General features: G+C 60.5%; 1 protein-coding gene across 2 annotated transcripts in view; it reads right to left on the bottom strand.

The window, feature by feature from the left end:
• ENG (endoglin) overlaps positions 1-13,338 on the bottom strand; it is a 31,572-nt gene extending 18,234 nt beyond the window's left edge. For both annotated transcript variants that reach the window (XM_045573671.1, XM_045573672.1), the window contains exons 1-2: positions 12,902-13,338; positions 2,662-2,804 (exon numbers count right to left, since the gene is read on the bottom strand). In XM_045573671.1, the coding sequence (XP_045429627.1) occupies positions 2,662-2,804; positions 12,902-12,992 (234 nt within the window). In that variant the 5' untranslated portion in view covers positions 12,993-13,338. The remainder of the gene's footprint in view (positions 1-2,661; positions 2,805-12,901) is intronic.
• Positions 13,339-15,606: the final 2,268 nt, after the last annotated feature.

Genomic DNA, 15,606 nt, shown 5'->3' with positions numbered 1-15,606 from the left:
GCCTTTAAGCCTTTGCCCGGACGCCCGTGACCTCCCTCTCTGTCTGGCTACGGGGAGCCGCTTCCCTGAGGTCCCCTTCCCTCCACGTTCGGTGCTTGTCCTCCCGGGTCCACAGCCCCCTCCGCCCAGGGTCCCCCATCGCCGACTCCATCACTGAATCCATGCTGACACCCACCTTGGCCTAGAAGTGGCCAAGGGCAGTGCCCACGTCCGCTTTCTCTCGGCACCACCAGTGCCCAACTCAGGCTGGGCACAGAGCAGGCACCTGGCAAGGACTGGTTGGGGGGGGGGGCGGGGTAGGGAGCCCGGGACTTCGTTCTTGGGTGCTGCCTGGGGAGGAGGGGCTGCCCAGGGGCCGCAGGCCCCTCGGTGTCACAGCAGGAGGATCGGGGAGACCGGCTGCTGGGCGAGGCACCCGGGCCAGGAGCCCCAGGGGGCAGACGGGCTCCGGCAGGCGGGACCGCAGGCCCCCCTCTGAAAGCGGACGCTCAGCCCCGGCCTCCGCCACCTGATGGCAAGGACCTCCGGGGATCCAGCTAATTTCTGATGTGCTCTGAGGCTGCTCTGTAGCGTGCCGGGCACCGGGAGGTAGTCACCGGTGAGACCGGAGCCCCGAGAGCAGCCGGTATAAAGACAAGCCGGCCCCTGGGTGGCCTGCGCTGCCCCATGGACTCCCACAGGCCCCTGGGGGCGGACTGGGGTCTCCAGGTCTCACCCTGGAAAACCAAGGCTCGGAGAGGCAGTCCAAAGCTGCGCTGTCATACGTGGAGGAGCCCAAGTTCCACTGGAAGGCGAGCTGGCTCCAGAGCCATGTTCCTAAGCCCTTCGCCAAGGCCACCAAGGCCACATAGCATGCATGTCTGTCCCCATTCCTCCCTCACTCAGACCTTCAACAGCCGCTGGGCACACGCCAGGCCCGGGCCCAGATCCCCAGACTCCCAGACTCTGTGGTGGGTCCCTGAGCATAGGAAATGTGTGTCTACTGGAGAGTGGGGAGAAGTATACGAGGTGCTGGCCAGTGATATATCCAGGACTGGAGCCCTGAACCCTCCAATCCCAGCGCTCCCCCCACCCCCCAACGCACCTGCCGCAGTCCTAGAGCCTGCAGCCCGCCCCGGAACCACACGCCAGACGCCCATGGGGGCAGGGAGGGTCTGCTGTCCTGAGCTCTCAGATGGTGAGTCACAGGGCACCTGCCATTCCCCGGCCCGCCCTGCAGGGACGTCACTGCCCTCAGGAGAAAGACCAAACTCCCCAGCCCTGCCCCGAGGCCAACTCTATGCCACGGCCGCAGCCAACCACGCGCTGACCACAGCCTCGGCCACCTCCCTGCCTGTGCATCCCCTTTACCCTCTGCTCTTCCCTCCGCTGCCTTCGCTCACGAGCTTACTGTGGTTGCTTCCTCCAGGAAGCCCTCCCAAGCCCCACAGCAGCGGAGCACCCCTGCCCTGTGCTGAGCAAGGAGGTGTCCATCGCCCGGGCCCTGGCTGGCTGTCCACACACCTGCCGCTCCAGCCCTGGGTGCTTGGCAGGTGGCCTCTCTCTGACTCTGGCTCACTGTGGATTGATTGGGGGAGGGGAGTGGGGGGAGGGGGGTCCCCGTCACCCAGAGGAGGCCGGAGACCCAACAGCAGAACAAGCAGAGGGCAATCTCGTTCTCCACAGCATCCCCAACTTGAAAAAAAATTACAATGGCCACGCAAACCACACGCCGTGTGCTGGCACTATCTGCAGTTTGGGGTTATCGAGCCCCACAGTCCTCGGGGCAGGCAGGGCGGTGGGGAGCAGGCCCCCCGATACTGGTGGTCTGGGAACCGTCTTATCACCGCACAAACGCAGGGCACCCTAACAGTTTCAGGGGCCAGTTGGCCACAAGCTCACTCTGAGTGACACCACTGAGTCGCTATCAGGCCCCGAGGCCACACGGGCCAGGTGTGGTCATCAGCCCGGACGCCCGGACACGGAGTCCCCTGGGGGCCAAGGGGTGGCCTGGCTGGGGGTCCCCGGGGATCTCGTGTGAACTCTGGCCGTGGACACATTGCTTTGCCTCTCTAGGCCTGCCTCAGTTTCCTCCTCTGGAAAATGGGGTTCATAACAGACCCTGCCAGATGGGCCCAGGGGAGATTGAATAGATGTCAGGGTTTTAAACTCACTTCCTGCACATAGTCGGCCTAGCACGGTACCTAGCACAGTGAACACTCAGTAGGTGTGCTATTGGGCGGGACTTCGAAGAACTCAGGGGTTCTGGGGCAGGGGCATCGCTGGCTTCAGTCTGCGGCGAGGGGCTGCTCGCCAGGCCCAGGTGTTCGGAGAAGGACTCTCCAGGGGGGATCGGAGGCCCCACGGAGGAGAGAACTTCCGCAAAGTCAGCGCTGCCCCTAGCGGGGCTGTGTCTGCTGAGGAGCTCCCGGCGCTGGGGATGCAGAAGCCACAACTCCCCTGGCCACCCCCCGCCCCCCGGCTCTTCTCCACCCGACCGCGGCCAGCCCGGCCCTCCTGCCCGGGCCGCGTGGTGACGGCCAGAGGCCCCAATATTGGGGGGCCTGCTCCCCACGCTGGCCCTGTGAGATGGTCAGGCCTCCCTCCTGGCAGGGTCCCTGGGGAGGACTCGGCCCGGGCCGACCTCTGAGTCCCTCCCCCACCCCGCCATCCGGCACTCACTCTGGGGAACTCCAAGAAGAGGACGTGGACATCGACGGTGGCGTTGGGCACGTGTGCCACGCAGCCCTCAGGAACCTGGCTGGTGACGTACGTCACCTCGCTGTCCACAGGCTGGAGATTGCAGCGGACTGCTCCCGCAAGACCTGTTTGGGAGGCACGGGGGAGAGGGGCCGGTGAGAGCGGGCGGGGACGATGCCGCCCGCCCTCTGAACGCCCACGGGCCTTACTGCATCCTCACAGCTACCCTGCGAGGCGGTAACATACCCATCCCGCAGATGAAGAAGCCGAGGCTCAGCAAGGACAAGTCTCTTGCCGGAAGCCACAGTGCTCCTAGGTGTCAGGTGGATAGATACAATGCAGGACACCGTTATATGTAAGTAAAAATACGAATAAGTTTTAAAGTATGAATGTAGCCCAGATATTGCCTGGGATATACTTATCCCAAAACTTTCCGTTGTTTATCTGAAACTCAAATGTCACGGGGCACCCTGTATTTTATTTGCTAGCCCTGGTGACTCCAATTGTGTGGGGGGCGGGCGGGCGGGGGGGCGGGGGAGGCCATGGGTTGGCACACCCCAGCCTGCAGTCCTGTTCCCGCCGAAGGAAGGTGAGAGCTGAGATTGGAACACAGAACTCCCCCTCCTGTGCCTCGAGGGGGCCGGGGTACGGGCCAAGGAGGGCTGAGCGCCTGAGAGGGGGGAGGCAGAGGGCGGCCAGGCTGCAGGCGGTGGGTAGGCCAGGCGGTGGGCAGGGGGGCGGTGGGCAGGGGGCAGTGGGCAGGCGGTGGGCAGGGGGACGGTGGGCAGGCGGGCGGTGGGCAGGCGGGCGGTGGGCAGGCCGGGCGGTGGGCAGGGGGGCGGTGGGCAGGGGGGCGGTGGGCAGGGGGCGGTGGGCAGGCTGGGCGGTGGGCAGGGGGGCGGTGGGCAGGGGGCGGTGGGCAGGGGGGCGGTGGGCAGGGTGGGCGGTGGGCAGGGGGGCGGTGGGCAGGGGGCGGTGGGCAGGGTGGGTGGTGGGTAGGGCAGGCGATGGGCAGGCGGGCGGTGGGCAGGCGGGCGGTGGGCAGGGGGGCGGTGGGCAGGGGGCGGTGGGCAGGCCGGGCGGTGGGCAGGGGGGCGGTGGGCAGGGGGGCGGTGGGCAGGGGGCGGTGGGCAGGGGGGCGGTGGGCAGGCCGGGCGGTGGGCAGGGGGCAGTGGGCAGGCGGGCGGTGGGCAGGCGGGCGGGAGCCTGCCACGGGGCTGCCCGGAAGCCGGGTCCTGAGGGAAGGGAATGGAATTTCACCCTGAGCCGCAGAGGAGGAAGAGGAAATGAGGCCCCCACACCTCGTCCTGAGGAATGTGCCGGGGAAGGGGGGCTCCGGGGAGGGAAGGAGGACAGAGGAGGGGAGACTGTTTGGAAGTTTGTGTCTCCATCTTGTCGCGCTCACTTCCTGTTTTCTTGGAGATCAAAGTTGGGCGAGGAGGGACTGGTCGCACGTCCAGCCGTCCAGCCGACGCCAGCTCAGAGCGGGGAGCAGGGAGGCTTCTTCTGAATCAGCGCTCAGCCTGCCCTGCCCCCCCTCCCACCTTTCCGCCGCCCGCCGAGGGCTCCGAGAGGACACCGGGACCTCCAGAGGTCAGAGAGGACACTGGGACCTCCAGAGGTCAGAGGACACTGGGACCTCCAGAGGTCAGAGGACATAGGGACCATCCACCAGAGGTCAGAGGACATCGGGACCACCAGAGGTCAGAGGACATAAGGACCATCCACCAGAGGTCAGAGGACACCGGGACCACCAGAGGTCAGAGGACATAAGGACCATCAACCAGAGGTCAGAGGACACCGGGACCTCCAGAGGTCAGAGGACATCGGGACCACCAGAGGTCAGAGGACATCGGGACCATCCACCAGAGGTCAGAGAGGACACCGGGACCACCAGCCCCGTGGCAGGCTCAGCGCATCAGGTGGCCGCCATCTCCCAGCAGCAGCTGGGGAGGGGACGTCTGGCCACCATGTGCCCTGCCTGGACCTGTCCTGTGCCAGGGACTCCAGGCAGCCTGCGTAATGCGGCCTTTTGGTTAAAAACAAGGTCCCGCTGAAACCGGTTTGGCTCAGTGGATAGAGCGTCAGCCTGCGGACTGAAAGGTCCCAGGTTCGATTCTGGTTAAGGGCATGTACCTTGGTTGCAGCACATCCCCAGTAGGGGGTGTGCAAGAGGCAGCTGATCGATGTTTCTAACTCTCTATCCCTCTCCCTTCCTCTCTATAAAAAATAAATAAAATTAAAAACAACAACAACAAAAAACAAGGTCCCTGCAGCCAGGCTGCCCTGGGTGCGAAGCTCAGGCCCAACAGCCAGTGGCTTTGGTGAATGAGTTTTCCACTTGGGGCTTCGGTTTCCTTGGCTGTGGGAGGACAGCGCGAAGAGAAAGCCCGATCTGGAGAGGCCGGCGAGGACTCCCCGGGGAAGAGCACCGCTGGCTCTTTGATCACAGCTGCCCGGTGGGCTTCACCCGGGAGAACGGACTCCTGGTGGGGGAGGGGGGCGGCCTCGGGCGAGGGACTCCGCGAGGGTCTGAAGTGGGAGTCAGGCCAGCCAACTCCCTCATCCCAGGACTCAACCGTGGCACCGCCCTCTGGGACTCACCAGCCGCTCGGAGCTCCCCACCCTCTCCCTTTCCCAATCGCTGAACACCCTTCTTGGCTGTGCCCTAGTCCAGGCCCCTCCTCTGAGATGGGGAGACGGAGGCCCGAGAGGCTAACGGTGCGGTGCGGGAGCTGCACGTGGCGGACCAGGCTGGGCCTCGGACCCCCCTCGCCCCCCCCTCCCCGCAGGACCCAGGGTCTGGTCTGCAGATTAGCACAGCGGCTTCCTCCTCCCCTTCAGACTTTCCCTGCCCCCTCCCCAGACTTCCAGGAACCCCAGTTCCTCCCAGATTGCCGATTGCCCCACCTCCTCCGTGCCGTCAGCCGGGCCATTATGTAATGATCAGATAACGGGCCAGCCTGGGAGATCAGATAAGAGGCCCATTTATTTTGGGGCCTTTTCGAATCCCGGCCGCCCCCACCCCGCAGACGAGAATGGGGAGACAGGAGGGAGTGTGACGCCCAGGCCTGTCTCCTGGAGCCGGAGGCGGGTCCAGACGGAGCAGAAAACAATCCCCTGGCACCAAGGGAAACTGCTGGGCCTCCCGGGACCTGCGCGGAGGAGGCGCCACTGGGGGCCTGGGTGACCGCCTGCCGAGGGAGAAACTGGGGAGCCACCCTCCCACCTCTGCCCCCTTCCTCCTCCTCCCTGACCAAGAGCCACGAGTATCTGTGGTCCCTGACCCACGGGCTTTCCCAAAGGCCACCCCTGGGACCTCGGGAGGCCACGGATGATAATGCATCTGGAGAAAAAGCACCTCCGGAGTCAGATGTCCTGGGCCAAATGCCCTGTCCCAGTTCTGCCTCTGAACAAGCTGGTCACCTCCAGCAAACGCCTGACGTCGCCGAGCCTCAGTTTCCCCGTTTGCAAAACAGCTTCCATCAAGCTCCCTGGGCCATGCACGCATGAGCTCATTTATTTGATCCCCGGAGCAGCCACGAAGCGGGCACTGTCATGACACCCATCTGACACCCGAGGAAACTGAGGTTCAGGGAGGCGCAAGAATGAGCCCCAGCTTACCCAGCAACTCAGTGGTAGGGCCTGTATTCGAACCCGGACAGCCCGGCTTCAGCACCCAGCACCCACTTCTAGGCTGTGTGTCCGCGAGGTGAGGGGCCCATGGGAAGGGCCTGTGCCCAGCAAGTGGCCTGTGGCTATTGAATCACCAGGGCGGACCCTTCATGGCAGGTCTTCCCTGCCTTTTCCTTCCTCAGCCACCCAGCCACCTTCGCTCCTGTCAGGGCCCAGTGGTACCCGCACGCATTCCCCAGCCCCTGGTCCGACCCCACCCCCGGGCCTGGCCGCTAGCGAGGCCTCCACACTCCTTTCTCCCGTCTTTCTCAGAACTCCCCAACGAGCCAGGACCATTGGCAACCTAAAGCGGAGTTAAAAGGCACAGGGACCTGGCCTGGCTGGGGTGGCTCAGGGGTTGAGTGTTGACCTATGAATCAGGAGGTCACGGTTCAATTCCAGGTCGGGGCACAGGCCCGGGATGAGGGTTTGATCCCCAGTGGGGAGTGTGCAGGAGGCAGCCGATCCATGACTCTCTCTCATCGTTGGTGTTTCCATCTCTCTCCCTCTTCCTTCCTCTCTGAAATCAATATATATATATATATATATATATATATATATATATATATATATATTATGTCTATAAAAGGGGGATGGCCATCGTAATACTGTTCTCATGGGGTTGGTGAGAATGCTGGTTAAGAGGATGTGTGCACAGTGCTAAGCAGTTGGGGTCACAATTCCTTAAGCCCAGTCAGTAGGTAGATGTGAGCTTTGCCTTCAAACAGACTTTGTTCATTGCCTTTGTCATGCCCTTTCCCAAACCAATGGCCTTCTTTTATTTGACAACTTAGTCAACTTCTTCTTTTTTTTTTTAAAGGGCTTTTGCAGCTGTGATGAAGTTAAGGATCTTTTTTAAAAAATATATATTTTACTGATTTTTTTACAGAGAGGAAGGGAGAGGGATAGAGAGCTAGAAACATCAATGAGAGAGAAACATCGACCAGCTGCCTCCTGCACACCTCCTACTGGGGATGTACCCACAGCCAAGGTACATGCCCATGACTGGAATCGAATCTAGGACCTTTCAGTCCATAGACTGACGCTCTATCCACTGAGCCAAACCGGTTTCAGCCACTTAGTCAACTTCTTCTCATCCTGCAAAACCCTGTTGTGAACACCCCCTCACCAGAACTGCTCCAGCTGTGTTCTTGGTGGGAGGGCCACTGTAGGCCCAGGAAAGGGACCCAATGCCCAGGATGAGAAGACCTGGCAACAGAGAGCTAGCTCCTCGCCAGCTTCCCAGAGGCAGCATGGGCAGTGGGTAGGCCCAGGGTTCTAGCCCCAGCTGCTCACATCTGGGCTGTGTTTGCTTGAGCAAATACTTCCACTGGCCTGTGCCCCAGTCTCCTCCGCTGTAAAAAGGGGAGACAGGAGCGCCTGCTTCGTTGGGCTTTTGTGACCTTGGCAAGGTCTGACCACACTGATGACAGAGCAGCAGCGGCATACAGTGAGCACTGAATTCATGCGGGCTCTTCTGTCTGTCCCTTCCCCGCATCCCAGCCCAGGCACTGACGTCGGCTCAGGCCTGGATGATGTCCTCTCCAGCCTGCAGGGTGCATGCCCAGTGCCGGGGCTGGAGCTTGGAGGAGAGGGCCCAGAGTCAGGGCAATCCGCTCTCCAGGCCCCCACACCAGGCCACCACAGGTGCAGAGAAAAACAGAACAAAACAAAAAGATGCAGAGAAAGGAAGCTGTGGAAGCAGACAGTCTGGGGTTGAAATCTAGACCTGTCGCCATAAGCCGGTTTGGCTCCGCAGACAGAGTGTCTGACTGCAGACTGAAGGGTCCCCGGTTTGGTCCTGGTCAAGGGCACCTGGGTTGTGGGCTTGATCCCCAGTAGAGGGTGTGCAGGAGGCAGCCGACCAATGATTCTCTCTCATCATTGATGTTTCTATCTCTCTCTCTCCCTCTCCCTTCCTCCTTGAAATCAATAAAAATATATTAGAACCAAGAAAAAAAAATCTGGACCTGTCACTTGTCCTGAGCTCCAATGTCCTCGTCTGTAGACTGAATCTGGAGACAAAGCTGCCTGTAGACATAAATAATGGTTCCCTCCCGGGTATGTATGGGGGGGAGCAGTGTTAAAATATGTACACAGATAATAATTTAATAAAAAAATGTAAAGAAAAGAAAAAAAAAAGAAAAGAAAAGAAAATGCTCCCCCCACCTTGCCCAGATTGCCCCTCAGGCACCTGAGCAAATAGACCAGGCCTGTCCTCAGAGGGCCCAGCACTGACCCAGCTGTGAGCTTGAGAGATGGGTCTCTTATTCCCTCTGGATTTTAGTGTTACCATCTGTCTGGCTGAGGTGAGAGAGTATTTAAAAAAAAATAATTAAAAAAAAAAAAATATATATATATATATATATATATATATATATATATATATATATATATTTTATTGATTTTTCACAGAGAGGAAGGGAGAGGGATAGTTAGAAACATCGATGAGAGAGAATCATCGACCAGCTGCCTCCCACACACCCCTTAGTGGGAATGTGCCCACAATCAAGGTACATGCCCTTGACTGGAATCGAACCTGGGACCTCTCAGTCCGCAGGCTGATGCTCTGTCCACTGAGCCAAACCAGTTTCGGCGAGAGAGTCTTAATGGCCTGTCCCCACTGGCTCCAGGACCTAATTTCTCCTGCCTCACACTCCTGTTCCAACCTCCTTTTCTCCTAGCAAGAGGAAAATTGCCTACCCTGGCCAGAGTTGCTCCATTGGCTGGAGCATCGTCTTGTGCACCAAAGGGTCACAGGTTCGATTCCCACTCAGGGCACAAACCCAGGTTGCAGGTTTGATCCCTATCCACACCTGTACAGGAGGCAACCTATCAATGTTTCTCTCTCACATCGATGTTATTTCTCTCTCTCTCTCTTCTTTCCTCCCTCTCTAAAATCAAACAAACTTCTCAGGCGAGGATTAAATAATAATAATATAAAGAAAGAAACAAAAAGGGGAGCTGCCACAGAATGCAGCCTCTAAGACATGGATATTTGTGGCCTCGGTCTTGAGCCACTAGTCCCCTCTCCAGAGAGTCCCAGACCCCCACATGGGGCCTCCAAGTCCAGCCTCTGGCCTGTCCCCCAGTGAACACTCATCCGCACTTAGAAAACACGCTTTGATCCCGGCCACCCTACATGGGCCACCAATCCCAACCCTCACTTCTGGGACTCTGTCCAAGTGAAATATTACAAAATACAGGAAAATGTGCATGTACCAAAAATGTGCACGGAGGTGGTATTTATAATTAGCCCCAAAGGGGAAATCACCTAGATATTCAACAATAGGGAATTTATTAGGTCAACGATGGAAAGCACATTTAAGGGAGAGAATATTCCAGAACACAACAGGATGGTGATGGTGTCCACATGACAACATAGAAACATCTGGGTCATAGGAAGGGTACACAGAGGAAAACTAGTAAGCGACCAGCATGCTAACATTTATCTATTTCCTTTGAGAAGCAAATGGAAGTGAATATATAGTTAAGTTGCTTTTTAAAATCTCTACATGTTTGTTCTTTAAAAAAAAAAAAAAAAAATCCATCCAGCACTAGTCGTTTTGGCTCAGTGGATAGAGTATCGGCCCACAGACTAAAGGGTTCTGGGTTCCATTCCATCAACATTATGTGCCTGGGTTGCAGGATGGCAGGCTTGGGCCTCGGCCCGCTCAGGGCATGTGCAGGAGGCAACCAATTGATGTGTTTCTCTCTCCGTCTCTCCCCTCCCTCCCATCTCTCTAAAATTCAATGGAAAAATATCCTCGGATGGGGATTAACAAGCAAAACAAAACAAAACATTCCAACATTAACAGAAGCACGTGTCTCAGGAAGGTGAAAACCCTAGCAAATATCACAGGCACCTCAGGGTTCTCTATGCATATTGTGCGTTAGTGCGGTCTTGTTCTTACGGAAACGAATCATTGCCGTCTGGGCACCTGACAGTCCGTCCCAGATACCTGTCCCCAGCAGTGGAGACACAGATCTAGCTTCTTCTTCTTCTTTTTTAAAAAAAAATATATTTTATTGATTTTTTAAAGAGAGGAAGGGAGAGGGATAGAGAGCTAGAAACATCGACCAGCTGCCTCCTGCACACCCCCCACCGGGGATGTGCCTGCAACCAACGTACATGCCCCTGACTGGAATCGAACCTGGGACCTTTCAGTCCACAGACCGACGCTCTACCGCTGAGCCAAACCGGTTTCGGCAGATCTAGCTTCTTCTTGACGACGGCTGCATGCTGTCCCACTGCGTGACAATTCAGTTAATGCGGCCCAGGCTGATGGACATGTGGGCAGACTCCAGTTTTGGTTAAGCTGCCAGGGCACTGGACATCTTTCTAGAGCTGGGCAGGTAACTCTCTAGGACTGGGCTCTGAAGGCTGGGTTATTACAAGTTAATCCTGCCCAGCTGTGTCCCCAGAAGGCTGGACCTGGTTCGGACCCATTTGCACCCCCTCAGGCCTGAACGGGAATACGTGAGGTCACCCTCCATGCCTTGGCCAGACCCCCATCTGCCCTCCATGGGCCTCAGATTCCCAGACCATGAGTTGGGCTGGATGGTTTGAAACACCCTGGGACCCTGGGGCCACTAGGTGCCAGCACCTGCTCGCAAGAAATTTTCCAACAGGCTGTCAAACATTATTAAAATTAAAATTTTATAAGCTTACAATGAAATGCATTGTGTTTTTTTAAAAGGCACTGCATGTCAAATGTCTTACTTCCTAATTATTTTCTCCGCCTCGCTATTATCTGTGCGTTGGAGGTTATCTGTGTCAGTCGCGTGTGATGGAAGCACGAGATAAGGGTGTCTCCTGGGCACCTCGGCCCGGCTCTGCGCTTGGGGAGCTGGTAGCTGGAGACCAGCCACGTGGGAAAATGGATGCCACGGAAATTAACAAGCGCCGGCCCTCCCCCTCCTCCCTGCTAATTGTTTGCCATCACACCGCTGCCTTTGATGCTAGAACACCCGGCCCCAAGGATCTGCAGGGTCTTCCTCTGCTGACGAGAGAAGAGAGAAGAGAATGTCATGCGGCCAGGAATGTGGGGGCTGCGGGGAGAGAGGCGCCCAAGCAGGATGCTGCCCAGCTGTGTGAGCGTGGTGGGCCTCAGCCTCCGTGTCGCGTCCTGGGAAATGGGGCCATAATGGCGGCCGTCTTGCAGGGTGACCGGGAGCTGTACCCCCTGGTGAGGAGCAAGAGGCCCGCGGAGCCACAGGCCTGGGGTCAAATCCCTGCTCAGTCACCGCGAGAGCGTCTGAGGCTCCGGCTCGGGCTCTCAGGGAGGCAGCGGTCAGAACGTGAATGCTCCCCCGAGGAGATGTTTCTTAATTTAAAAAATATAAATATATATTTTAGAATTAAAATAAAACTTGAGGGGAAAAATAAAAATAAAAAATATATTTTTTAATTGATTTTTTACAGAGAGGAAGGGAGAGGGATAGAGAGTTAGAAACATCGACCAGCTGCCTCTTGCACAGTCCCTATTGGGGACGTGCCCACAACCAAGGCACATGCCCTTGACCGGAATCGAGCCTGGGACCCTTGAGTCCGCAGGCCGACGCTCTATCCACTGAGCCAAACTGGTTAGGACGATGTTTCTTAATTTTAGAGAGAGAGAAAAAGGAGGGAGGCAGAGAGGAAGGGGGGGGAGAGAGAGAGATTGATTAGTTGCCTCCCATAGGCACCGAGACTGGGCATGGAACCCGCAACCTGGGCAGGTGCCCTGACTAGGAATCGAACCCATGACCCTCCGTGCTTGGGACAAAGGCCCAACCAACTGAGCCATGCCAGCCAGGGCAGGATAAGAACTTTAGCGACCAAAGACTGGGGGCTCTGAAATGCCGGGGAGTGGCTGACGGGGTGTCCACAGTAAGTGGGTGCACACTCCGCACCGCCCCTCACCTGGTCAGTTTAAGGCAGCTGAGGTCAGGACCGCCTAGAAAAGCCCCCGGGCCAAGGATTCCCCCAGAAGCCCTCATCTGGGGAAGCAGAGCAGGGGCAGTGGCCGGGAGAGCCCTCCACTCAGAAGGGGTGGGTGGGGGGCTCAGGGGCCCTGGGAAAGGCGAGGGCGGAGGGCCTGAGGCTAATCATAGAACAACGGCAATAGTAACCGCAGGGAGCAGCCAGCCCTGAGACCTCACCGCAGGCGTTGCCCCAACGGACCTCCCCGCAGCCGGGAGTCCGTCACCATCCTCACTGTGTCAGAGGCCGGGGTAGTTCCCCAAGATCACACCACAAGGAACTAACCACAGCCCAGAGCCCGGGCCACACGTGAGGCCTCTGCCTCCCCACCACGCGGCCTCTGAGGGGGCGTAAGGCCCGGGGCGGGCAGGCGACCCCGGGGGCTTCCTGCGGGGAGGCCGGAGGCCGGGGGCCGGGGTACCGTACAGAACGCACCTCCGTTTGCCCGAGACTCGGGCTGGAAGTTACCGCTCCTGCCACGCCGGGCGGGGTGGTCACCCACAGCGCCTGCTTATGCCGTCCAACCCCCGGGCCAGCTCCACTGCCCGGAGCGTGGCCTCCCCCCCGGGTCCCCGCACCTACCTGCAGGGCTGAGGCTGCAGGCGGCCAGCAGCAGGGCCAGGGCCAGGGCCGGGGCCGGGGCCGGGGCCGGGGGGAGCGTGCTGCGGGCCATGCCGTCCGCCGGGGGGCCGTGCGCGGGGCCTTATCCGGTGTCCAGGGGCCGGGCCGCGGGCAGGAGCAGGGGCCGGCGTGGGCTCAGGCGGGGACCCGGAGGGAGCAGGCGGCCGGAGCGGCTGCGTCCCTGCTCCAGCCTTCTGGGGTGGCGGCCGAGCTGGTCAGGAGAAGCGGGCGCGGGGCGCGGGGCCGGCCGGGGGCGCGCGGGCCGAGGGGCGCGTGGGAGGGGGCCGCGGGGCTCCCGTGGACGGCGGGTGGAGGCTGGGGTCTGGCCGGTGGCGGAGGGGAGCTCCTGGCTCATCCAGCCAGCCCAGGGCGGCAGGAAATGCGCTTCCTTAGCGAAGGGGCCGGGCCAGGCGGCCTGCCAGGCGGGAGAGGAAGTGCCACTGAGCTTTGTCGCTGGGTGGGGGGCCCTGGGGAGGGGGGAGGCCGTGGGGGTGGGAGGGCCTAGGCTCGGGGCTTGTCTCCCCAGCACCCCACCCTCCCATCCACCGGTCCTGGGCTGGCCGGCAGCCCGGGGCAGATGGAAACAATCACCCTGATAGCCCCCAGGGAGCTCAGCAGACAGGCCCCTCAGAGGCGCTCCAGATGGAGCTCATTGCTGTGAGGGCAGCGCTCCCATTTCGCAGATGAGGAAACCGGTCTCGACCTGCTCTAGAGAAGTGCGATAACAGCCCGGAGAGCCCAGGGAGCTGGGATCTCCTCGGGCACCAAAGCTGGCTGAACTGGTCCAGTGACAGCGGCTGTCATTCCCTTGTTTTTCCGGCGGGAATCGGGCCCAGCAGGCCCAGGGCATGGCACGGCAGCTGGGACAGGGGCTTAAGACAACGGGGACCTGCCCAGAGAGCCAGGGCGGAAAGCCCGCCGGAGACCAGAGGCAGCCCCCAAGGAAAGAACACACTCTGATGATGGCCCTGGGTTCAGAACCTGCCCTGCTGACCCGGAGCTGAGACCCTGACGAGTCCCCTACGCCCCAGTCACCCTGCCTGTGAAGTGGGCACGGCAGTGCCTTCCTCGCCAGACTGGTGTGAGATTTCCAGAGGCTGAGGCACTCTGTCGCTGAGCCCCGGGCCGGGCACACAGGAAGTGCTCCTTGGCGGTGCTCCTTGAGCCTAGGGGACAGGCCCAGCACTGTCCCTTGTTCGTTCTGCAAACAGTAGGTGCCAACTCTGTGCCCGTCGTGGTGCTCGGTATGGGGAGCACCTAGGGTCAGGCCCAAAGGAGCTCAGAGGAGGCGGCCTGGGCTGCCTGGAGGAGGAGGCACGGAGGCCCGGCCTTTAAAAGACGGGGGGGGGGGGGGGCAGAAAGGGGTGAGGAGGACACGCAGGGGTGTGGTGGGGACGGGAAGCCTTGAGGGGCACACTCTGGCCTGCTGTGGGAGGGGGCCTTGAATGCCAGGACTTTGTCCTGAGAGGCCACAGGGGGTCACGGAGGGTGACGGACGGAGCTGAAGGTGCTGGTCGGCTGGGCTTTGAGGAAATAAACCTTGATGTGTGTGAGCTGGCAGGCGTCCTTCTCTCTATACCTGTCCTGATCGATGGCGAATTCCAGGGCCAGGAGGGGCGCAGGCAGGAGGCCCGGGGCCTCAGGAGGGAGCGGGCGGAGCGTGCTGCCCCCCTAGGAGCTGGCACAGGCAGGGAAGGCGGGTGTGGCTCCTCGGGCTGGAGTTGGGAAGACCAGCTCGCCCAGCCCTGCAGCCGCCCGGCTAGCTCCTGGTCACAGGAGACCCGGGATCCAGCCGTGCCCAGCAGGCAGGGAAGGCTGCAGGGGTGAGGGCGTCCGCTGCAGGCAGCAGGTCCTCAGCCCTTCGCTGTGGGTGCAGAGCGCGAGGGGCTCCCACAAGGAAAGGGGGACCACAGGGCGGCTGGGAGGTGTCCCCAGGCTCCAGACCGGGGACAGTTAACAGCCCCAGGGGCTGGACGCTCCCCCGCACCAGGCCCGCCCTAGGCGTTCACCTTATCAGCGCTGAGTCCTCACTGCGCCCCGGGGCCCGGCCACTGAGCCATTCACCGGGCAGGAACCCACGGCTCCCTCCCGGGAAAGCGAGGGGCCCCGGGGCGGAGAGTAGAGACCCCAGGGCTGTCCCCTCCAGGCTCACCCCTTCTCTGCCACCACCCCCTGAGCTGACGGTGAGGACAGAGGCTCCAGGGCTGGGGGCGTCACAGGGCGAGGGGGATGGTTGTCCAGAGTGGGAGTCAGGGCACCTGGGTGGAAGCAGGGATCCCAGAGGAAGCCTGATTCCCTCCTCCCGCCCTCCCGCTTCCCTGCACCCTGTGCAGCCCACCCCCACCCTGTGCAGCCCACCCCCACCCTGTGCAGCCCTCCCCCACCCTGTGCAGCCCACCCCCACCCTGTGCAGCCTGTGCAGCCCTCCCCCACCCTGTGCAGCCCACCCCCACCCTGTGCAGCCTGTGCAACCCTCCCCCACCTGTGCAGCCCACCCCCACCCTGTGCAGCCCTCCCCCACCCTGTGCAGCCCACCCCCACCCTGTGCAGCCTGTGCAACCCTCCCCCACCTGTGCAGCCCACCCCCACCCTGTGCAGCCCTCCCCCACCCTGTGCAGCCCACCCCCACCCTGTGCAGCCTGTGCAGCCCTCCCCCACCCTGTGCA

Source organism: Pipistrellus kuhlii, unplaced genomic scaffold, assembly GCF_014108245.1.
Source record: "Pipistrellus kuhlii isolate mPipKuh1 unplaced genomic scaffold, mPipKuh1.p scaffold_m20_p_53, whole genome shotgun sequence".
Classification (NCBI taxonomy): Eukaryota; Metazoa; Chordata; class Mammalia; order Chiroptera; family Vespertilionidae; genus Pipistrellus; species Pipistrellus kuhlii.
This window is presented reverse-complemented; position numbering and strand designations above follow the sequence as displayed.